Consider the following 24468-nt stretch of genomic DNA (forward strand, 5'->3'; position numbering starts at 1 on the left):
ACCAAACATTTAGTTTCTAGTGAAGGGGGTGGATTCTTGTATATCTTTTGAGTGATTATAATCAAGGTATTAATCATTATTTATCCTTTTACATAAATACATTATTTGAATGACTTCTTCAAGTTAGTTGTTTTTATTTATATTTATTTTTGAATTTGAATTATGTTTGAACTTATTTAATATTTATAAGCTTTAATTTGTACTGTTCATCTTCCATCACTAGAGAATAATGGTGAATATTGTCTGTACCTCTAGTTAGAGTTAGAGCTCGACCAACTCCAACCTTGAAGAAGCTGTGTATCTGTGTATGTGCGCTATTATTTTTTGTTACAAATCAGTAATGGTGGACAACTGGCATTATACTTTGGATCTGTTCCCGCCTATTCACGACCTGGAAGGTCACAAACCTGCCTAAACCCGGGTCCATGCATCAGCAAGCATGATCGTTGGAGATATGTCTCTGTGTGGAAATGGACTGTGATTATCCATTTTCTCTTAGCCAATGAAAATCATTTAAACTGTAGTAATTACTTAGACCATGGAAAAAAGTGTAATTGTGGTGTAAAATGTATGTACACACAGCGCGGCCTACAATCTCCTTATGTGACTTGAAGCTGGCTTCTGCTGATGAAACTGCAAACCATTCACTAAAATGTTATACTTATACCTCTGGCTCCGGGTCTTCATTCATCATATCTGGTCTGTGTCTTTAACTGTAAATTCATCTACACTAGTTCCACCCTTATGACTCAGGATGTATTTGCTTAAATCCAAAAAAAAAAAAAAAAAAGAAGCCTGGTCATATGCAAGTCAATTGCTTTTGCCCAACACTCCTACACAAGGATGTCAAATGTCCTTGTTCTGCTTCATTACTTGGGTTAGATTCATGCATGCGCGAGCAGATCCCTCTTTATCTTTAAAGCCAAGCCCTGTCTATTTCCATAGTAATGTTCAAGCTGATTTATGATAATAATACACACTTCAACATTTCACAAGTTTAGCGATGGCATTATCATAGGTTTTTAGGGGGGTGAAATTAATTCTGTTCTTTCAATAGAATCATGGTAATGATCTCCCAGGTCTGATACTAATGAAATATGGAAAGCAATGACTTAAAACCAAGCATAGATAAAGGAAGATTTTTACATTATTCTTTACTCTAACAAAAAGTTCAAGCCAAATCTGTGAACTGCTCATGAAGACTAAAATAGCTTGTGCTGCCTAACTTCTTGTGAATGTGCCATTATTTTAACAGTACCATCAGAAACACAGAAGCATCACTGCACTGCTGTTTTCCCTGAGAGCTGTCCATCATGATACTCATCACAATTTCTCTCTCTCTAAGCACTAGGCTGTTAATCTAAAAGCAGACAGGCAAAGCTGGCGATATCTGCAAAAGCGCTGCGAATCGCTTTAATACACCAACAAGGCATTGCAATAGCAGAAAAACAACATTGAGTCTGTTTGAAGACAAGTCATGGTTTTGTCTCCTCAAACTCAACATGAGATAGGTGCAGCTGTCAATTTAAAGTTTTACTAAGAAACTCTGTGATAATCACTTCTTTACATACACAAATACTTTTTGCATCCCTTTGTTTGAAAATATACTGTAATGTCTGCAAGTTTAGCAAAGTCATCTTCTAATATTCGCTTGATGTCATTCATATTTTGAATTCAATGTTAAAATCATTTCTCTAATCCAGCCTGATATGCTGAGACAACAATAGTTAAACTAGGCTGATTGCCCACTTTTGCTCTGTGCTCATCCAATGCCATGAGTTTAAAAGCAGGACTATATAATGACAACACTGTGCATTGTTCGTCATTATTTCCGCATTTCTGTTTGGTGACTTTAGTGGTGCAAATATTACATACTTCAGCTTGAATACTGGCTGATGCTAACCAAAGCTGAGCACTACAGCAGTATGCTGCCTTAAGCAAGCTATCATACATAATATGATGTGCCAGTAAGCCGTGAGAGCCCTCTCTTTGAATAATACCATCAGGCAGGGTTATCAACTTTCACCAGTGGACCTACCATTACATGCAATGACACTGCTCTGCCACACTTAAGTTTGATATATCTCTATCGGCTGGCTTTTTTAAGAGAAAATGTTGGATTTGTGTACGCTCTGTCAATTCAGACCTACAGAGGATGACAGCCAGAGGAGACAAGATTAATGTGTTGCTTACACAAAGGCATTGATCTATTTTTTTAGCCTTGTGGAAATCAAGAAGAGCAAGAGAACATGATGATTAGAACATAGGAAAAAATAAATGTTAAAAAACAAGTAATAGCATGGTGACAGATGAACTCTAGTCTTGTTTAGTATGAAATTACAATTTTTTTGACTCACTAGGGTCTCTCTCTGTAAAAAAAAAAAAACGCTTTTGTGGCATGCAATGATATCACCTACTGAAAAAATACGTAATTCACTGAGCGGGTTTGAGCTTTGAGTCTGATTCGAAGCAGGACTATTTTGATCGTGAACAAACTGGAACATCTCATTCACAAACAAATGAACAAAAACTCAAACATCACGAACCCATGCACAATTAAAATGACATAAGCACATTATTGGCTATTACACGGTTCTGTGGAATACTTGATTCTGATTGGTCAATCACAGAATCCAGCGGTATGTTATTCTCCGATAACAACCACAAACTATTATTACAATTTTTTTACAATTCCCAGGGGGCTTGCACGAAAATATATTATATTATGAATAAATTATTATTAAATAATAAATAATAATTTCAATAATTTACTTTATTTTATTATCACAGGATATGACTTGCACTGTGAATTGTTGTTCATCATTTTGCGAGCAATTGTTGATAAAGACAAATGTCACGTCACAATTGCAAATGCTTGCTTATGGATGTCACACAAGCAACTGTGCAAACTTTAGTTATGCTGGTAAAGAAGTCTGAAATCCCAGTCAATTATTCACTGCAGAACGTGAAGCTAAAAATGATGAGAGCTGAAAATGAAAGGAATAACTGAGGACAGGCCGTTGAATTATTAGAAAAATGATGCACCCCCGAGGTGGTGATGCGATCACGACGCGAAGCGGACTGGCCGTTACACCTCGGGTGTTCATTATTTTGCATTATCAATGTCCTGTATTTGTAGTATTATTCGGCTTACTATGGTTACCAAACCTCAAGACATCGATCCGATATTATATTTAAAGGGATTTGTCCGGCTTTTGTACTTAAATCGCTATCGTGAGTAGAACTATTTCTTCCGCGTCTCATCCAACTAGGGCTGGGAATCGATTCCAAAAAGAATCGATTCCTCGATTCCACGGCGTTGGGAATCGAGAGTCGATTCCAACGTTTGGAATCGATTCCATCTCGGGGAATCGACTCCTCTTTATTCACTTGTCTCTCGCTTCTAATAATGATTGGAAGTCTATTTATTTTTTGCAAAAGGTTCTTTTGAACACTTAGTTTCAAATTACGAGTTAAAAATAAAGCAATTCAGCGTTTTTTTTGCGCCATTGTGTGATGACGTCACTAGAACGTAATTCTAACTACTTATTTTTATGGTATGAAACGTTCAAATCGAGCCATGAGAACGCATATCGCTGATTATTACTATACCTTTCCTTCACTTAGTTTAATAGTGTTTATTGTCATTGTTTCCTTCTGTGATGCTGCATCCTGGACAAGTTTGCTACATTTTGCACACAAAAACTCCATAATTTTAAATTGTGAAATGGTTCTGTTATCCACAACGGTAGGTTTTGAGCGCTGCTTACAGATGCAGATGTGAGGGTCTTATTTTAATTTTCTATTTTCTTTTATTTTCATTAATCCATTGATAACAGAAAGAAAATGCGCCTAGTACAGCTTAATGACCGAGTCTATGTTGCTATAGTAATGAACGCAACTTGCTCACGCATCTGATTGACAAATAAACTGCGCACTCTTATATAATTTTTTTTCTTTAATATTGTGGTTATTTTACCTCGTACATTCTGTGCAAGCACTTATTTGAATGTAGTTATTTAACTTAACTGTGCACATGCATTTTAGACATTTCATGTAGTTTTAAACATGCAATAAATGCACATCCATGAATAATGTGCTATCCTTTTGATTTATTAGGCTAAATCGCATTTACTTCTGGGCTATATGGGCCATTTCAGGAGAATCCATCATTTAAAATTCATCAAAGTTATGGAAACGCATCATCATTTTACAAATAAAGTTTCGGAGAAGGATACTTTCTACATCATTGTATCCTGCGGTCACTCCGGAACTAGGTTCACCATCGATTTTGTTAAAAAAAGAAGAATCGAAAAGGAATCGAAAACAACAGTGGGGAATCGATTCTTGGAATCGACTCCGTCGATTCCGGAAACAGGAATTGGAATCGGAATCGATTCCAAAAATTTCGGAATCGACCAGCCCTACATCCAACGGCTCTTTTGCTAGTTCCGAAACGTCATTTTAAGCTTTAGGCCAAAACACAACATGTCAACATCAACATCAGTTGAGGCCTGCAACAACAACTTTTAAATGACAATATCCTGCCCGGACTACTGTTGTCAGTGATAGAAGTATTTGAAATGAACATGATTTCTTAATGTACCATAATGACATATCAGGGCCATTTTATGATTAATTGAAATGCATTTCTTACATACAAGTTCTTTCATTTAATTATAAAAGTAGCCTAATAATAAATGATCATCATCATCATTGTCGTTCAGATCATCGCAGAGGGGAGCTTGAGATTGCTGGGCCTGGTTTTGCAGCGCGTTTCTGTAGTTGGTTGTGTTGTGAACTTTTGCAGCACGTTGTTGTAAAACTGATGAAGATGTTTGCTTAATTTGCTGGCGTTTTTTTTTCTTTTTGGATGTGTTTTCTTCAGTTGCAGCATGTTGAGCCCTCTCAGCCACTGTACTAACGAAATATTTAAACTCAAGTCAATATTTTGGGTCTAATTATTTATTTATGTGGCAAGTCGTGTAATAAGCTTCTTGATCACTCTGTCGGGGGTAGGTTATTCTGCGATAACAACTGGCTGGATGTACATTTTCCCTTACTTATTAGTCTTTTTTCTTATCTTATGCAAGTTTAAGTCAAAGTACTAAACCAACAAAAACAACAAAAAAACACTTGTGGGATGTTTATGCACTCTTTCTGGAGTTATTTTGTAGCTTTACAGACACACAAATTTAAATAGAGGACGCCAAGACTAAGGCTAAATGATGCGAAGATACATTAAAAACCCTCTAATTTGTCATAACAGAATGATGACCTAAATGAATCAGTGAATAACTCTGAACAAATCTTTTTGGTGAATGGATTCAAAAGTCACTGAGATTAATCAAAATCCTCACCACTACAGAACACTATTAATCCAGATTTATTTAATATGCATTTACTATGAATTTGACTCCATGGTACTGATTTTCGACTGGTGAGTTGATACAGTTGAATAATTTTAATGATTAGTCCCTCAACTCAGTCACAGCTCATCATTACTCAAGCTCAGTGGGTTGCGTCGCATGCACTGAGATATCTTATGCTAATGCTAATGCCAACGCCTCGGTTTTAGTGAAATTACCTGTTGCCAGAGTTCAGCCCTTTACAACATTATCCACTGGCTACTGCATCGCACGTTTAGAAAAGACTCCCAGTATTGCCATGGCAACGGGCCAGGGGATAACAGATGGTGGGAGCGTGCTCAGTGGCAGTTAAAGAGCTCATAGTAAGGGGGGAAAGTGGGTCAGAATCAGCCACAGCAGGACCAGACAACGCTTAACACCAGATAGGCCACACATATACAATGTTCTTCAATTATTCCTTCTAATTAGAGCTGCAAATGGAGGAATGCATTCATATTTCACATGGATTTAAAATATGTAACTTCTCTTTTTGTTATTCAAAAGTTCCTCAGAACTTTCTACATGACATTTCACATTTATATTACATTTAATTTTTCATACGAAAGTGAGTCCTGATGATACACACATCAAGTCAATTGTCAAGCAGAAGAACAATTTCTCAAGTGCTAAAAGAAGTAAGTGACAAGAAAAGTGACAAGTAATCAAAACTGAATCAACAGTATCTTGACTCTCCACATTTGCGAAATTCTGATGTTGTAAATCATTATAGAAGCAAACTGAGATTTTTGTTAATGCTAATTAGGTTCACCAGCTGCTAACATCCTGCTGTTTCTTTAACTGAGCTTCTATCTATCAGTTTTTTACTGACAACAGTTCAGAAATCATACTTGAGTTTCACCCTGAGTGATTTTCTATTTTAAGGAAAAAGAGACATCAGCAATCCAACTAAGCCTGTACAACTAAAACTGTGGCTCAACTCAGCTGTACAATATTACACAAAGTGTAGAAATATAATATTATGCATAACTTGTTGGATTCAAATCTGACAAATGTCAAGCAACTTTATATATTTTTTTGTATACCATCCCTGCAAAACTAGCATTTGGTACAAACTAGCACAAAAAAAATAGCACAACACTTTAATAACAAACTGTTAAAGCGTTGGTTCACCGTCATACATTTACATTTACTCACCCTCAAGTCGTTCCAAATCCATATGATTTTTGTTCATCTTCTGCACACAAATGAATATATTTTAATGAAATCTGAGAGATTTCTGTCCCTCCATTGACAGTCTATGCAACTGTGTCTATGAACAGATTTAATTTAGGTTTTTATTCACATATAAACCCTGATGTTATGTCGTCAGAGTTGTAGTTGCATGGACTTTCAATTAAAATATCTTAATTTGTGTTCAGAAGATGAACGAAAGACTTAGGGGTTAGGAATGACGTGATGGGTGAGTAAATTATGCCGATTTTTGGGTGAACTAACCTTTTAATAGTTTATTATCCGTGACCAAATGTGCTAGTTTTATATATATTTACACTGAACACTGTACAAATTGTGAATAAAAAAGGAATGCAATCATTTTAACTTATATTTTATTCACAATATAACATATCTAATGGTTGAAAGTGAGACATTTTGAAATATCATGCCAAATATTGGCTTATTTTGGATTTCATGATAGCTACACATTCTAAAACATCTGAGACAGGTATAAGAGGCCGGAAAAGTTACATGTACATGTAAGGAATAGCTGATATTAGGTCAATTGGCAACATGATTGGGTATAAAAAGAGCCTCTCAGAGTGGCAGTGTCTCTAAGAATTCAAGATGGGCAGAGGATCACCAATTCCCCCAATACTTCGGCAAAAAATAGTGGAGGAATATCAGAAAGGATTTTCTCAGAGAAAACTTGCAGAGTTTGACATTATCATCATCTACAGTGCATAATATCATCCAAAGGTTCAGAGAGTCTGGAACAATCTCTGTGCAAGGGTCAAGGCCAGACAACCATACTGACGCCTGTGATTTTCAGGCCCTTAGACGGCACTGCATCACATACAGGAATGCTACTGTAATGGAAATCACAACATGGGCTCAGGAATACTTCCAGAAAATATTGTCGGTGAACACAATCCAACGTGCCATTCGCCGTTGCTGGGTAAAACTCTGTAGGTCAAAAACAAAGCCATATCTGAAAATGATCCAGAAGTGCATGTGTTTTCTCTGGGCCAAAGCTAATTTAAAATGGACTGTGGCAAAGTGTAAAACTGTTCTGTGATCAGATGAATCAAAATTTGAAGTTCTTTTTGGAAAACTGGGACGCCATGCCATCCAGACTAAAGAGGACAAAGAAAACCCAAGTTGTTATCAATACTCAATTAAAAAGCCTGCATCTCTGATGGTATTGGATTGCATGAGTGCATGTGGCATGGGCAGCTTACAAATCTGGAAAGGCACCATAAATGCAGAATGGTATATCTAAGTTCTAGAACAACATATGCTCCCATCCAGATATCATCTCTTTCAGGGAAGACCTTAAATTTTCCAACATGACAATGCCAGACCACCTACTGCATCAATTACAACATCATGGCTGCGTAGAAGAAGGATCCGGTTACTGAAATGGCCAGCGTGCAGTCCAGATCTTTCACCCATAGAAAACATTTGGCGCATAAAGAGGAAGATCCGACAAAGAAGACATAAGACATTTGAGCAACTAGAAGCCTGTATTAGACAGGAATGGGACAACATTCCTATTCCTAAACTTGAGCAACTTCAGACGTTTGCAGACTGTTATAAAAAAGAAGAGGTGATGCCACACAGTGGTAAACATGGCATTGCCCCAACATGGAGATGTGCTGTTGCCATGAAATTTAAAATCAACTTATTTTCCCCTTAAAATTATACATTTTCTCTGTTTAATCATTTGATATATAATCGAAACACTGTAAAAATTTTTTGTTTTTTGTTGGTTTAACTTAAAAAAGTAAGTAACCTGGTTGCCTTAAAATTTTGAGTTTATTGCAATTAAACATTTGAGTTGATACAATGAAGGAAATTTGTTTAATAAATAGAAACTCAAAATATTATTGTATCTGAACAGCATAAAAAAATTGATAAATCATGAAAATAGCACTATTTGGCATGTTTCACTGCGTAATCAGAAATAAAACACACACAATTACCCAATATGCTTACAGAATCTTTTAATAATATTTTAATAAAGGTTGTCGAATCTCAAAAAATGTTCACTGTATTAACTCAAAATTTTAATTTCAATGAACTCAAAATTTTAAAGCAACCAGGTAACTTTTTTTCTAAATATCCATTTTTTCTATGGGATTGTTTGTATATATATATATATATATATATATATATATATATATATATATATATATATATACAAATAATGTCCTTCTCAAAACAATGTCCTTCTCAAAAAAATAGCATATGTGATAAAAGTTCATTATTTTCCATAATGTAATGATACAAATTAAACTTTCATATATTTTAGATTCATTGCACATCAACTGAAATATTTCAGGTCTTTTATTGTTTTAACACTGATAATTTTGGCATACAGCTCATGAAAACCCAAAATTCCTATCTCAAAAAATTAGCATATTTCATCCGACCAATAAAAGAAAAGTGTTTTTAATACAAAAAAAGTCAACCTTCAAATAATTATGTTCAGTTATGCACTCAATACTTGGTCGGGAATCCTTTTGCAGAAATGACTGCTTCAATGCGGCGTGGCATGGAGGCGATCAGCCTGTGCCACTGCTGGCACTGTTATGGAGGCCCAGGATGCTTCGATAGCGGCCTTAAGCTCATCCAGAGTGTTGGGTCTTGCGTCTCTCAACTTCCTCTTCACAATATCCCACAGATTCTACATGGGGTTCAGGTCAGGAGAGTTGGAAGGCCAATTGAGCACAGTAATACCATGGTCAGTAAACCATTTACCAGTGGTTTTGGCACTGTGAGCAGGTGCCAGGTCGTGCTGAAAAACCAAATCTTCATCTCCATAAAGCTTTTCAGCAGATGGAAGCATGAAGTGCTCCAAAATCTCCTGATAGCTCGCTGCATTGACCCTGCCCTTGATAAAACACAGTGGACCAACACCAGCAGCTGACATGGCACCCCAGACCATCACTGACTGTGGGTACTTGACACTGGACTTCAGGCATTTTGGCATTTCCTTCTCCCCAGTCTTCCTCCAGACTCTGGCACCTTGATTTCCGAATGACATGCAAAATTTGCTTTCATCCGAAAAAAGTACATTGGACCACTGAGCAACAGTCCAGTGCTGCTTCTCTGTAGGCCAAAAGGGGCTTGACCTAGAGAATGCGGCACCTGTAGCCCATTTCCTGCACACGCCTGTGCACGGTGGCTCTGGATGTTTCTACTCCAGACTCAGTCCACTGCTTCCGCGGGTCCCCCAAGGTCTGGAATCGGTCCTTCTCCACAATCTTCCTCAGGGTCCGGTCACCTCTTCTCATTGTGCAGCGTTTTTTGCCACACTTTTTCCTTCCCACAGACTTCCCACTGAGGTGCCTTGATACAGCACTCTGGGAACACCCTATTCGTTCGGAAATTTCTTTCTGTCTTACCCTCTCGCTTGAGGGTGTCAATGATGGCCTTCTGGACAGGGTCGGGTCGGTAGTCTTACCCATGATTGCGGTTTTGAGTAATGAACCAGGCTGGGAGATTTAAAAGCCTCAGGAATCTTTTGCAGGTGTTTAGAGTTAATTAGTTGATTCAGATGATTAGGTTAATAGCTCGTTTAGAGAACCTTTTCATGATATGCTAATTTTTTGAGATAGGAATTTTGGGTTTTCATGAGCTGTATGCCAAAATCATCAATATTAAAACAATAAAAGGCCTGAAATATACAAGTTGGTGTGCAATGAATCTAAAATATATGAAAGTATAATTTTTATCATTACATTATGGAAAATAATGAACTTTTATCACATATGCTATTTCTTTGATAGCATATGTGATAAAAGTTCATTATTTTCCATAATGTAATGATAAAAATGATACTTTCATATATTTTATATATATATATATATATATATATATATATATATATATATAAAAATTATATATATTTTTTAATATATATATATATATATATATATATATATATATATATATATATATATATATATATATATATATATATATGCACGTGACTGCTTGAACTGTTGATTTATCGGATTGCCTTCTTTTTCATGAAAAAAACAATCACAATCGACCAGATGTTTCTTAAGTGTACTAGCATCTAGGAAATTTCATCAGCCCATGTGTTTGTACAAAAGCAGACTCTGCAGACCTTGGCTGTTACATCACAAGCAGTGATTCTAATGCTGCTACATACATTGGTTAATCCAGTTCAATACAACAAAGCATGTTTAGTGCCAGAATGAATGTATAATTGTGGCAGTTCATGCTCAAACAGGCCTTTGAATTATAATAGCATTTCAGGTCTACAAGCTTAAAGACAGTTGTACAGTGTGAAATATTTCTGAACTTTTAAGAGCTACCTTTTGACTCTTCAGGCTGTTCTCTATGAAAAATTACTGAATGATATGTTTTACTGATATGCTCAATTTTCATAAATTCATGAATAGAAAACAACAACAACATTACAGCACACATTGGGTGTTCTGCGGGAAACAATGGTGTTCACAAGCTTGTGACAAAAAGCAGAAAGAAAACAATGAAAAAAATGGATATTGATATCAGACACATTAAAACTTGCTGGTATTGGTCAGACTAAACAATGCAATATTAAAGACGGCCAATTATCAGTTTAAACAATGTTTTGTTTTTAACCATGTCAAACTTTTCTATATGGATTCTATAATATCGCTTCTATGATAAAGTAGCCTACACTATGCGTCTCTAGCACTCACTGCAATAGCCTACATGTAATAGGCCTACATGTAATACACTGTAATACAAAGTAAATTTTTTGTATTAATAACAGTTATTTAACATATTATTATTCCGAATAATAATAAATGAATGCGTTTTTAAAATACATAGCTGCTTCAAGACTAGCTAGGCCTACTAGATAAACTGTTACAGAGAGATCTTGTAGAACATAAAGAACAATAAGAAAGAGACATGTACGATACGGGAAGTCTATCTTACCTCTTATCAAAAGGGTGGACATCAGTGGAAAAACCAAATTCAAAAACATCACGGTCTTGTTAAAGATGAAATCAATTCAAAACGAGTGATGCGGTACAAGATTAAGAGAGAGCACAATCCCTAAGAGAACAATTATCCAGGTTACCCATTTATTGAGTTATAAGAGGAAAACTGAAGATGTTCAGATGTCCAATTGTTAATTTGAACTTGTCAGCCAGTTCGGACGGGCACCGCGCGCTGACCCGAACCCTTCAATTCTGTAAAACAATTACGCCTCGAGACGCACTTTGAACTGCGCGCGTGGGCAGCGGATCGAACATAAATCAGCTTACAGCGCGAAGCAGTGAGATTAAAGAAGAATGGACGACCGTATCAACATAAACCTGAGGTCTCTGTCCACTTGCTGCCTAGACGCTCGCTGGTGCTCTATCGTTCTGGGGTGATTATCCTCATCCATCCGCCTTTGCCAAAAGTCTCTAAAAGCATCCTCTCTCCCGCGGAAACTAGCCGTATTAACTTTACCTAACAGAACAACGTGGTACCAGTTAAAGTATGTTTAGGAAACGTCAATTGACGCAGACCAGCACATAATTCAAAGTTGCGCTCAACTCGTGGCTCTCGTCTGATTCGTCCGGTGATTAAGGACAATACGATTAATGGATCACAATTCCAGGCGGAGTTCAACTGTGCAGTGCAGGCATACAAGAAAACCGAAGTAGTTAGGCTACTTGTGAATAGTTCGTCGGTTTCAACAGTATTGTCTATTATTGATCAGCTATAATACGTAATATCGTGCAAAGTCTTATTTGCGGATTATTTTACGATACACGTGAAAGGGATTTAGTTTACGGGCGCGTGTCAAAGGTAAATGGTCTTACAGCTCCCTCTAGTGTTCATTAATGAACATGCACTTTTCAGAACTGCATTGCAGTGTTCAATGCTCAAACACTAAGGAAAATAGATTTATCTTTATGTGCTAATGTAATGTATCCAGTGATATAGTTTTTTATTATAATATAACACCAAATTTTATAACAATTAAAATTTTATAAAAATGATAGTTTTATAACACCAAATATTAAATAAAAGAAAAAAGAAAAATAATCCATTCTATAATATAGGACTACGGTATATTTGTTACATTAATGCAAATATCTGTGGGCCCCTGGATAGCCAAATTCATGCTGTGTTTTCAAGCAGAAGTGCTGATCTAGCTTGTTAAAATTACAGATAAAATAATAAAAATATTTTTGCAACAAAAAGTCATAAATTGAGTAATTGTTGTTAAATGGATGTTTTTTTTATACCTTGTACCACATTTGTTTGTTTTTATAACAACGATGAAAACATTGCTTAGAATATTAGAGATATAATGTCATTTTTTTCCTTCAAATTTATTTTCTTTTCTGTTATTGTTTCTAATTTTGGTCATTAAATTGGCAATGCCATTTTCATTTAATTTGTAGGGACGCAAGCTGAAAAAAAATTAATGAGCAACATTTGTAAGGTACCGCTGAATTAATCTCCTCATTTGATGTGAAGGGCAGGTTGTCATGGCTTATTTTGAAATCCTTTCAAATGTAAAACATCCTCCTTACAATCCACCAGCATTGTTATCAGCCGAGGCAAATTAACAATTCAAAATAAAGCAGTGGAATTAATTCTCAACTTCAGCGATGAGCTGTCAGTGCTTTTCAAAAAGCATACCTTGTCACTTAATGAAACACTGGAGATGTCACTGTCACTCTCTTTGGGGAAAAAAAGCATTCATCCCCATGGAAAGTAAAGCAACAATAAACACTGTCGTGTGTGATATTCACCTGTCTAGAAACAGCGTTTGTCTGAGGTGCATCAGTCTTCTTCTGATTGACTGAAATCTTTGCAGTACTGCATATACCTGCATTCGTCTTAGAAAATGACGATAAAAGCCTTTTTCATGCTAATTTGTCCTCTAATTTAAATGCAAAAAGCAAGACACACGCATACACTATGGCACACCAACAGTGTTTACTGAAAATAAACTGCAAAAGAACCAAATGATTGACAGGGATCAACTGGTGTCTTTACTTCGATTAATAATGCAAAATAAAGTCTTTATAAAAAGCACAAGAACTTTTATTTTGATGTTTTCAATTAATATTAAGTTACAAATCAAAATATATCAAAATATAAAACAGTTTTTTTCAGAAAAGGACTGTTTTTACTTTATTTTTGATCCAACACTGTCAGAAAAAAGGTACATTTCTGTCACTGGGGCGGTACCCTATAAGGTACAAAACTGAAAAGGTACTAATATGTACCTTTCAGGTACTACTATGTTCCTTTAAGGTACTCATTTGCACTCTTAAAGTACTGATATGTACCTTTTAAGGTACTAATATGTACCATTTAGGGGTGAGTAAGGTACAAAGATGTACCTTTTCACTTTTGTACCTTAAGGCAGGGGTTTTCAAACTTTATGATCCCAAGGACCCCCAAATACAATAAATCTTTTATGAGGGACCCCCTTCCAAAAATCCATATATTTTTATGAAGAAACATTTAAACTGTTAGATAAATTGTGTGACATTATAAATGCAAATTATTGTTTCCAATCGTAATAAATATGCTACACTCTAAAAAATGCTGGGTTAAAAACAACCCAAGTTGGGTTGAAACTGCACCGACCCAACAATTGGGTTGTTTTAACCCAATGGTTGAGTTGTTCTTACCCAGCAATTGGGTTGTCTTAAGCAACATTTAACCCAACCACTGGGTTAAAACAACTCAACCATTGGGTTAAAACAACCCAATTGTTGGGTCGGTGCAGTTTCAACCCAACTTGGGTTGTTTTTAACCCAGCATTTTTTAGAGTGTATAATTATTGTATTATGTATAAACCTGAAGAAGAAATTTTTTTGCATAAAAATCTTTCACAATAAATGTATGTAAGCAGATTACATATTGCGTTAAGAATACTGCCTTACAACAGAAAGATACAAAGCAAACATATACAATTCTGTATATACTATTTTGAATTACAATTCAAAAAAGGTATTATATGCGGTCGACTTTATCCATTTTTGCCTTGTCTTTTATTTCTCTAAAATTTTCTGGGGCCCCCTTAGAATCTTCTGGGGGTCCCCGGACCCCAGTTTGAAAACCCCTGCCTTAGGGTACCGCCCCAGTGACAAGCACTGTACCCTTTTTTTCTGAGAGTGAATGATTGCAGCCTTGAGAAGTAGAAGATACTTTTTTATTATTTTTAAACCATTTCAACTTTTAAATAGTAGTGTAATTACAAAATGTTTCAGTATTTGTTTGATATACTTGCATTATTGTTGATAACAATTTGGTAAAATGTTAGTGAATAAAGAAAGCATTTTCTTGTTCTTTCAAAAGGGGGAGACAAACCATTTTCCTCCTCTCCTCTCTCAAGTCCTCTCTCCTTCTACTCCTCCACTCTCCACAGGGCTAAAGCTTTATGAACCACCGGAAAGGGTCACCTGCCAAAGCATCACAGACTAGGATTAAAACAGCACAACCAAAAGGTCAAAGGTAAATGTCTGGAAACTATGATGTCATGCTTGCTCAGACAACTAAATAATTAGGATTTCCTAATAAGATTTGTCTTGTGATTGAGGATTACACAGAGATCAGCTTTTATGATATGAAAAATAAGGTATATCCTGTCAGACAAGCGTATACCAAACTCTGTGCTGTATTGCACTGCACTGTTTATCTTGCATTAAATAATGACATTGGGCTCATCAAGGCCGTCAAAGGACTTAATGATTCTCATCAGGGTATTTTGCTTTGGGTTGGTGAACAGATTTCATGGACATAGAAATAGACAGATCTCATAAGGTTTTGTATGTTTTTGGTCTAAAACATTGCATTGGTGTGGCACAGATGGGAGGGGCTGCTGCAGTCCACTGCAGTGCAGTGCTTCATGTTTTTGGGTGAAGTGCTGTGTAAGGCAGTTAGGTGGAGCTACAGCACTATTGTTGTTCTCTGAAGAGCACAGGTTCATGGATGGTCCACATGGCTGACAAAAGTAAACATTTAAAAATGCATTGTGTGCTTTCCTTTTTTTCAAGATTTCAGTCTAGATTCCACTACAGACGGTCATCTCAAAGCTAACTGTTAATCATCAGCCCTTTTCAGAGGAAAGTTATTAAGACCTCCACTCTTGGAAAACACACTTTAGAATGTATTTATTTATTTATGTAACAGCTGTGTGTGTGTGTGTGTGTGTGTGTGTGTGTGTGTGTGTGTGTGTGTGTGTGTGTGTGTGTGTGTGTTCAGATGTATTGATTCTGGGATATTAAATTGTTATATGACTCTCCTTTCTCCTCTATTCTACCTAGAGCTTTTGTAATGAACACACTTAACTTTGGGTGGATTCTTCTTCTGGGAGGTAAGAAGATTATAAAGATGTTTTCCTTATATTGCTTTTTATATGAAACAATTAAAATATTTCTTATTCTCATAATTTAATGTTATATTCAAATGCTCTCATTTCTTTAATTTAAACTTTAATTTAAACTAATCATTTGTTAATTTGCCAAAAACATCGATCAACCATAACATTATGTCTGGTGAGGTGAAGAACATTGAGAATCTCTTCATCACGGCACCTATTAGTGGATATATTAGGCCGCAACTTAAAATTTTGTCCTCAAAGTTGATGTGATAGAAGCAGGATTTGAGCGAGCTTGACAAGCGGCCAAACTGTGATGGGTAGACGACTGGGTCAGAGCATATTTAAAACTGCAGCTCTTGTGGGGTGTTCCTGGTCTGCTGTGGTTCGTGGGTGGCCAAGGCTCATTAATGCACGTGGGGAGCAAAGGCTTGACTGTGTGGTCCGATCAAACAGACGAGCTCAAATTGCTCAAGAAGTTAATGCTGGTTCTGATAGAAAGGTGTCAGGGCATTGCAGTTTGTTGCATATGGGGCTGCATAGCCGCAGACCTATCAGAGTGCCCATGCTGACCCCCTTTAACCGCAGAAAGTGCCAACAGTGGGCACGTGAACATCAGAAATGGACCACGGAGCAATGGAAGAAGGTGGCCTGGTCTGATGAATTACATTTTCTTTTACATCACGTGGATGGCCGGCCGGTGCTTACCTGTGGAACACATGGCACCAGGACCAGGAAAAGAAGGGCACCAGGGAAGAAGGCAACCCAGCTGTGGCAGTGTGATGCTTTGGGCAATATTCTGCTGGGAAACCGTGGGTCCTGCCCTGCCATTAATGTGGATGTTACTTTGACACATTTCACCTACCTAAGCATTGTTGCAGACCATACCATAGCCTGGTGGCTGTGTCCTCTTTCAGCAGGATAATGTGCCCTGCCACAAAGCAAAAATGGTTCAGGAATGGTTTGAGGAACAATGATTTGAGGTGTTGACTTGGCCTCCCAATTCCACAGATCTCAATCCAATGGAGCATCTCTGGGATGTGCTGAACAAGCAAGTCCGATCCGTGGAAGCCCCACCTCGCAACTTACAGGACTTTCTTAAAGGATATCTGCTGCTAACATCTTGGTGCCAGATACTACAGCACATCTTCAGGGGTCTAGTGGAGTCCATGCCTCAACGTGTCAGGGCTGTTGTGGCAGCAAAAGGGGGACCAATATAATATTATGTCATAATGTTATGCCTGATCGGACTGATAATATATAGGCCTACTTTACATTGTTTTTTCTTTCTTTAAAAAATAAAAAACCTTTTTAGCTTTAGGTTTACAGACTCGATTTTGTTAAATGGAAAATAACCTTCAGAGAACTATTCATTTAAATGAATATACTGTTGTACTCGTTTGCAATTTGTTTTTACAAACAATTATGCATATATGGAAAATATCTAAATAACGGGCCTCATGATTTCTCATCTCCAGTGTTGATGAGCCCAGTATTGTGTCAGGATGAGGAGAGTGTAATTACAGTATGCCAAGAGGAAGATAATGACCTCCGAGTGGACTGCCTTCTGGAGCCTAAACCCAATTACCACACAGACTATGAGTTCTCCATGTCCAAAAGCCAAAAGGAAGCCATCATAAGCACAAACATATCTGGAATCATGCCTGAACCTAAGTTCAGGCACAACACATTTGTGACAGAGCTTGAACCATATGGATTCAGGCTGACCATGATGAGCTTCACCATCACTGAGAATACAACTTTTATTTGTAAAGTAACCAAGATCCAGAAGACTCTATTTGTTGAATTAGGTACAACAACTGAGATACATTTCTTCTATATAAAACAATATTTTCTATGCCTAAACCTGAACTTGTCTTTGCCTTCTAGATAGCATCCAGCCCTGCTCTGCCATCAGTGTGTTTCTGCTGGGTTACCCTTGGCTCAGTCTCCTGGTTCCTCTGTGCATTTTACATCTATAGGAAGCCCTTTAAAGAAGTCAGTTACAGGGTTTACAACAGCATTGTATTTTCAGACTCTAAATAAAGTATTTCTGTAGATTTCTCTGAAAATTTGAGTATTTTTTAAACTATTTACTATAACTATTTTCAATTTACATGTTCTGTCTTTACTTTAAAGTACCGGTTGCTGCCTTGATTATTTACTTTATGCTTTATTAGGCTACTTTACTACTTTAGGATTTTAGGGTTCTTGACAATTAAAGGGTGTCAGCATTGTTGAATGTTATCAAGCAATTTACTGCTGCTTAGAAAAGTAAATGTTACAATATAGTGTTGGTACGTTCAATAATGCAGCATAGGCCTACAGTTCATTAGTGTGCAGAATAAAAAAAATAACCCCCATCATTTTTGGCTTAATTATGTTTTTTTGTTGTTTTTTTTTTATATGCCAGCATATTTTCCTCTCAGTGCTCTTAGGCTACATTGCTTAATGTTTGTGTGAAAGAAAACGCTTTAAATAGGGTGTCATTTTTATTTGTTCAGTTTGTTTTGAGATGTAATTCTGTCACAGTTGTTATAGCACCCTCGCTTCATTCATGAAATAAAACAATAAAATATAGAATAAAAGTCGTGTCCTTTATTAGCCTACTAATGCCAAGATGTTAATAAATAGCCAAACGGTGCTAACTGGAAATAACTTAACAATTCAAGACATTGAGAATGATTCTTTATCGTAATTCTACTAAGAACTCGATTAGCCGAATTGTGGTTCGTCACTTGAATGTCCATCAGATCTTGATCTCGAAGTGGGCGGTTCTTCTCCAGAAAAAAAACTGCTACTTGCTTACAAAATAAATATATTTTTGGCACCTAATTATAGCATTGTTATATTTATATAAACATTTTTTACATATGAAGCACGCAGCAATACGATCAGCTTGATGTTTAAAGCAAGATGAAACTCTCTATGAAAAGCTTTAGGATACTCTCCTGTTTCCTTTTCACTCCCGTCGCTTTTTGGTTACTTTATTTTCTTCTTTCTACACCGTTCAAATTAATGAAAATCTCTCCAAGTTGTTTTCATTTAACTTCTGGTTTTCCATAATGACTGCGAGTGCGCAAAATGATTGACAGGCAAAAGGGCGGATCCAAAAACTTTCTGATTGGCTATGCACAGCGTTTACTAGACGTATATCTCAGTAAGTAGACTTGTATTAGTTTATTTCATAATTTTTGTTGAGGGACAGCAGTTGGGTCATTTGGCATGCATTCCCAACAAATCATTTACCTCACATTTTAAATATTTTAGCATGCATGAATCATGATATAATTTGAATCATGGGTGGAGACTGTTCATGAAATGAAAGTGAAAACATGTGTTCGTGCATCAGATAAGGAAGTGGATGTGGAATTCTCTTTTTTAATATAGGCTACGCAAAGCGTAAAACAAGGTTGGTAAATTGCCTTTTGTTGTCATTTTAGCAGCGGCTGACACGTGGTAAATATGGTCTTAGGTGTGTTTGTTTCTACCAATAGGCCTATAGTCCTCCACGGTGCTGTGCATTATGAATCTTATTGTTGCTGCTAAATAAACAGATGGGGATACATTGCTAATCAAGTGAAATCTCAGCAAAACCTTTATTTTTTAATAAGAAAATATACAGACTCTTAAAAGTAATACTCACTATCTTGTCTAACTGGACATTTTTTGAAGGGTTATTTTAACATTTTACAATTTTGATTGTTTTGTGTAGGAACTGCAGTCTCAAAAAGGAACCTCTAAAGATCATTGCTATCTCATACTAAGTGCCAAAATGCCAGTGGAATTCAGTGGATGGGAGGCTTGCTGTGATAAATCAAAGCACCTTAAACCAGGTCAAGAACCCAAAAAGAGCCATGGCTACACTATGTACCATGGGACACACAAAACCAATGCACCAGCTATTATATCAACAGGGTTTCGGCCCTCTGCTGGAGGAACTCTGGGTCCTGGAGTCTACTGTAGTAGGGACATTAACAAAGCAATGGGTTACCCAGCATGTGCTCCCAATGACAGAGTTGTGTTAAAGTTACGAGTAAGAGTGGGTAAAGTGAAGAGGATTGACAGTCAATCCCTGAACTTGATGACCTCGTGGCATCAGAATGGATATGATACGGCCTGGTTACCTGCCGCTGTTTATGGACTTGAGGAGGACTGTGTTTTTGACCCAAAGAGACTTACTGTGACTGGGATAGCCCACTGCACAGACTCTAGTGCTAAGAGTTCTCTGGAGAGCCTTATAAAACAAAAAAATCAATCGCAGGACCCGCAGGGGAAAGATCTGAAGCCGTGTAAAGGCTGTGGAATGCAAACACAGGATCAACATACAGTGGAGAAATGCTGGTCGTGCAAAGCATCCATATGCCCCTTCATGAAGAATCATGTTTGCCGAAGGAAAGGGAAGTAACCGTTCCTGAGTACTCCAATTTAGATTGATGATTTTAATTTAATATAATCTGAAAAGTGAAATGGAGCTTTGTTAAAGGCACTTGCACATCAAATTGTAAGGTTGTTAACTAATTTGTTGTGTAATATTTTGGAGTAATCTATGAGCACTTAATAGTATACATAACAATAAATACATGTACTTCCTATTCATTATTCATGTCTATGAAATCGGCACATTGACCAATTTTCCACTGAAAAACCTGGGAGAAAAGCAAACATCTGTTTACATTGCAAACACATCAAACACAATTTGTATAGCCTTTCATTAATATATTTTTTTAAATTATGTGTTTGCAATGTAAACTATTGTATAAAACATGCACCTGCCCAGCATCACCATTTACTATAAACAAGCTCTTAGTAAGAGCTTCATAGATAACAGGTTAGGATGGGATTGGAAATGGAATACCATTTTACATATAGCCAACACTGAAAAAAAAGGAAAACAAACTCTCCAATTTATGTAATCTTATTATATGCGATCTACGCAGCAAAATTGTGTTTCTCTTCTAAACGTGATTTATTTGCTTTCGATGAATGTAATTATCTTAAATGTGCAATCTAGATTACATTATTTGGGGTAAATGTGAACCGATCAAGTACTCGAACATGATTTTTGCTGAAACTGTAGTTGCCAGCATGCATTGCTTGGGGTTTGACGAGAAGAGTAAAATTGTTGAACTTGAGTGTTATTTTATGTGTTTTTGGAGCAAAATTAGATAAGGGGGAGACTTTATATTGTTTAATAGTGTTTATGTTGGAATAATTAGAACCAATTAAATTATACTGGGTTACCATGGAGAAGAACGGAGCGATGATTGCTTAGGCTGTGAACTGAGACAGCACATGTCAACTGGGGTTCTTCGGGTCAAAAACGTCCTGAAGCGCTTTAAGTCCCTGTAAAGGCAATTCTATGAAAAAATTCTAAACACATAAATGTTAGAAATGTATTGCTTTAACACATTGCAAAGACTGTGAACTCCTAAATTGTGGAGTTAAACCGTTAAACAGTTTTTCACCATTACTGTGCTCCGGTGGCTCGATGACGCACTGTAGCCACTGAGCCTGGCCTCGCCCCTACTGTCGATGATGCACTGGCGCCTCTGAACCTGGCCCCGCCCTTACTGTCGATGACGCACTGTAGCCACTGAGCCTGGCCTTGCCCCTACTGTCGATGACACACTGTAACCACTAAGCCTGGCCCCGCCCCTACTGTCGATGACGCACTGTAGCCACTAATCCTGGCCCCGCCCTTACTGTCGATGACTTACTGTAGCCACTGAGCCTGGCCTTGCCCCTACTGTCGATGACGCACTGTAGCCACTAAGCCTGGCGCCGCCCCTACTGTCGATGACACACTGTAGCCACTGAGCCTGGCCCCGCCCTTACTGTCGATGACTTACTGTAGCCACTGAGCCTGGCCTTGCCCCTACTGTCGATGACGCACTGTAGCCACTAATCCTGGCCCCGCCCTTACTGTCGATGACGCACTGTAGCCACTGAGCCTGGCCTTGCCCCTACTGTCGATGACGCAATATAGCCACTAAGCCTGGCCCCGCCCTTACTGTCGATGACGCACTGTAGCCACTAAGCCTGGCGCCGCCCCTACTGTCGATGACACACTGTAGCCACTAAGCCTGGCCCCGCCCTTACTGTCGATGACGCACTGTAGCCACTGAGCCTGGCCTTGCCCCTACTGTCGATGACGCACTGAGGCTCATAACTAGAGCACATTCGCATCAGTTTGCCGCTCAATCGTGAGTACTATTAGTTACTATAGCCTACAGTTTGCTAGCAAGCAGTGCCTTCTGCCTTGGCAGGGCAGCAGCAGAGCGGGAGCCGTGTGCTGTTGTGCATTCACACCGGATTATATTTCAAATAAATGTTTTGCGTGTGTACTTAGTATGGCAATGAATTCATAGTTTATTATTTAGTTATTTTAAAACAATTGATTGTCCAGAACCATGTATAACTTTTGATCAGGCATTTAAAACCGCTACCAGCGGACACGATTTCACAGGGGGACAGGATTTAGGTGTGTTCGACACAAGGGGGTAATCTAGCGCTCGGAAAGCGTTCCACCCCTAGGGGCTGCCATTGCTAACCAAGCCATCACCTGCTGTTAGCATCCCATTGACTCCCATTCATTTTTGAGTCACTTTGACAGTGAATAACTTTACATCTGAGACGTTTAAAGACTCCATTTGTCCATTGTTTATTTCTAAAGAAACACGACAATGCATAAAAGGCTCCGTTACCTTGTATCTTACACTATTGCCCCGTAGAAGCTGTTTTTGTAAAAATAGGCTAACTATTGCGTCATAACCAACGCGACTCTGTCGCACAGTTGAGAAATTACCGTATAGACCTGAGGAGACGCTCGCAGGCAATCTTTTACTGTCTATGAGACAGTTGGGGGGACGTGGAGACATAAAGTCTGATAAAGTCAAGGGGGAAGAATAGGGAGAAACCCATAGTGAGCCAAAAGCAACGGGAGAAAATATTTAAACAACGTGATTCAGCTTTCACTTTCCACAACTACTAGAAGACCTACAGCTGTCAGACAGGAGGCTCACGTCACATCTACGTCGTCAAGCTCAGTCTGAGCCTGCGCAGTTCGCTCAGCCATCAGGAAGTGAGTGCTCCTATACTGACATCACTTAATGCCGTAGAAAGCAATGAGATCGCTCCGTCCATTTCTGCGGCTGGATGCATGAGATTAGCCGAGAGCAGGCGGGGAGGAGCTGCAAACGGAGACGTGAAGTCGGACACTTTCTACCTCCCGTGGTGACGCTTGCACTGCGTTTGCAAACTTTATCACAGCTGAAGTTAAATAAATGCAATATTTCTCAAATACACAGATGTTTCAAATTATATTTTCATCCAACATAATAAACCTACACTATCAATGAAGTGGTGTCAACGGTTTTTATCAGTTTTAGTTTGATAAACATGACAATATAACATCGCGACTACATGAAAAGAGGTTTTATTGTTATAAATAAATGATTTGTGAGCATTAGCGTGACATGAGCTTTTAGAATAAACACGAAACGCACGTGATCATACGTCATACGGTGAATCGGCCGATCGTGGATCAGCTGTGTCGTCATCAGAGCTTGTGCAGCCTCCTGCAGTCCCTGTCAAAAATATTTTTCATTTTTTTTACAATTTTTTTTAGCTTAATCCCCAGAGGGTGGGAAACTTCAGGTCAAAAATGACCTGAAGCGTTTTATAATCATATTTTTAAAAAATCATAGCTTAATCGGAATTGTCTGAAACTTGGTGACTTTATTGGTACTTGGTATATGAACACCCCAAAAAACTGGGGACAGGATTTGAAAAGTCTAAGTGGTCGTAAAAAAAATGTCACACTCAGGACCTGCAGTGTCCACCAGATGGCACCAATAAAATTTAAAAAAAAAATGTTGTAATGAGTCCTAGGCTTGACTCTAAAATTAAATACAGCTTTAATAATTTTTTTTTAAAAAATCTATTATTTTCAATGGGAAAAAAATGGGTCATAATTATTTAATAAATATTAATTATAAATCATAAAATTATCTGAAAACACCAAAAAAGAAAAGAAAAAAGATAGTTGAAAAATATATTTTTCATTGATTTTACTCCTTAATTAGGCCCTTCGGGTCATTTTTGACCCGAAGGTCCTGAGTGTGACCCATAAATGAAGAAACCCAAAGGGTTAAAGAACATTTCATACATATGACTTGAAAGCTAGTTAGTACAGTCTATAAATCAGTCAAGTGACCACTAAAACAAAATAAGCTTGTGATATACTACTGTTGTTAGGGAATTATATTAAAATTATTTTGAGACTACTCAATTGGGTTGCTTAAAAATTCCTTCATTCTATGATGTTGAAGTTATGTGAACAAATTGTGTTTGTTTAACTTAACTGATTCATGTGTAACCGATGTACATGATTAAAGGTCCTGTTCTTCGCGATCCCATCTTTAAAAACTTTAGTTAGTGTATAATGTTGCTGTTAGAGCATAAATAATACCTGTAAAATTGGTACAATGCAACACGATCTGTAAAGAACTTTAAAATACC

At 37.5% G+C, this 24468-nt stretch overlaps 3 protein-coding genes across 7 annotated transcripts in view; 2 read left to right on the forward strand and 1 right to left on the reverse strand.

The window, feature by feature from the left end:
* Positions 1-12343, reverse strand: part of nectin1a (nectin cell adhesion molecule 1a) — a 36716-nt gene extending 24373 nt beyond the window's left edge. For 2 of the 3 annotated variants that reach the window (XM_067424222.1, XM_067424223.1), the window contains exon 1: positions 11544-12343. In XM_067424222.1, coding sequence (XP_067280323.1) covers positions 11544-11592 — 49 coding nt within the window. In that variant the 5' untranslated portion in view covers positions 11593-12343. The remainder of the gene's footprint in view (positions 1-11543) is intronic. The other variant, XM_067424224.1, reaches the window with a different exon arrangement.
* A 2592-nt stretch (positions 12344-14935) lies between these two features.
* Positions 14936-18008, forward strand: LOC137046319 (thy-1 membrane glycoprotein-like). Its single transcript, XM_067423477.1, has 4 exons — positions 14936-15080; positions 15893-15942; positions 17424-17756; positions 17836-18008. Exons 1-4 carry the CDS (start codon positions 15007-15009, stop codon positions 17925-17927), a joined length of 549 nt encoding a protein of 182 aa, XP_067279578.1. The 5' UTR covers positions 14936-15006; the 3' UTR covers positions 17928-18008.
* A 515-nt stretch (positions 18009-18523) lies between these two features.
* On the forward strand, positions 18524-21080 carry LOC137045786 (Gig2-like protein DreN). Of its 3 annotated transcripts, none has more exons than XM_067422655.1 (2): positions 18524-19105; positions 19661-21080. In XM_067422655.1, exon 2 carries the CDS (start codon positions 19721-19723, stop codon positions 20351-20353), a length of 633 nt encoding a protein of 210 aa, XP_067278756.1. In that variant the 5' UTR covers positions 18524-19105; positions 19661-19720; the 3' UTR covers positions 20354-21080. The 3 variants fall into 3 exon arrangements, with proteins under 3 accessions (XP_067278756.1, XP_067278755.1, XP_067278754.1); XM_067422654.1 differs by lacking the exon at positions 18524-19105 and adding an exon at positions 19116-19420; XM_067422653.1 differs by lacking the exon at positions 18524-19105 and adding an exon at positions 19117-19357.
* The last annotated feature ends 3388 nt before the right edge of the window (positions 21081-24468 follow it).

Source organism: Pseudorasbora parva, chromosome 18, assembly GCF_024679245.1.
Source record: "Pseudorasbora parva isolate DD20220531a chromosome 18, ASM2467924v1, whole genome shotgun sequence".
NCBI classification, from domain to species: domain Eukaryota; kingdom Metazoa; phylum Chordata; class Actinopteri; order Cypriniformes; family Gobionidae; genus Pseudorasbora; species Pseudorasbora parva.

What these genes read in the sequence shown, in the direction of transcription:
- LOC137045786 (XM_067422655.1), top strand. Translation starts at nt 19,721, where the DNA reads ATGCCAGTGGAATTCAGTGGATGGGAGGCTTGCTGTGATAAATCAAAG.
- LOC137046319 (XM_067423477.1), top strand. Translation starts at nt 15,007, where the DNA reads ATGAACCACCGGAAAGGGTCACCTGCCAAAGCATCACAGACTAGGATT. An exon ending in GTGGATTCTTCTTCTGGGAG is followed by an intron (nt 15,943 to 17,423) that starts GTAAGAAGATTA and finishes TCTCATCTCCAG; the next exon opens with TGTTGATGAGCCCAGTATTG. An exon ending in GACTCTATTTGTTGAATTAG is followed by an intron (nt 17,757 to 17,835) that starts GTACAACAACTG and finishes TTTGCCTTCTAG; the next exon opens with ATAGCATCCAGCCCTGCTCT.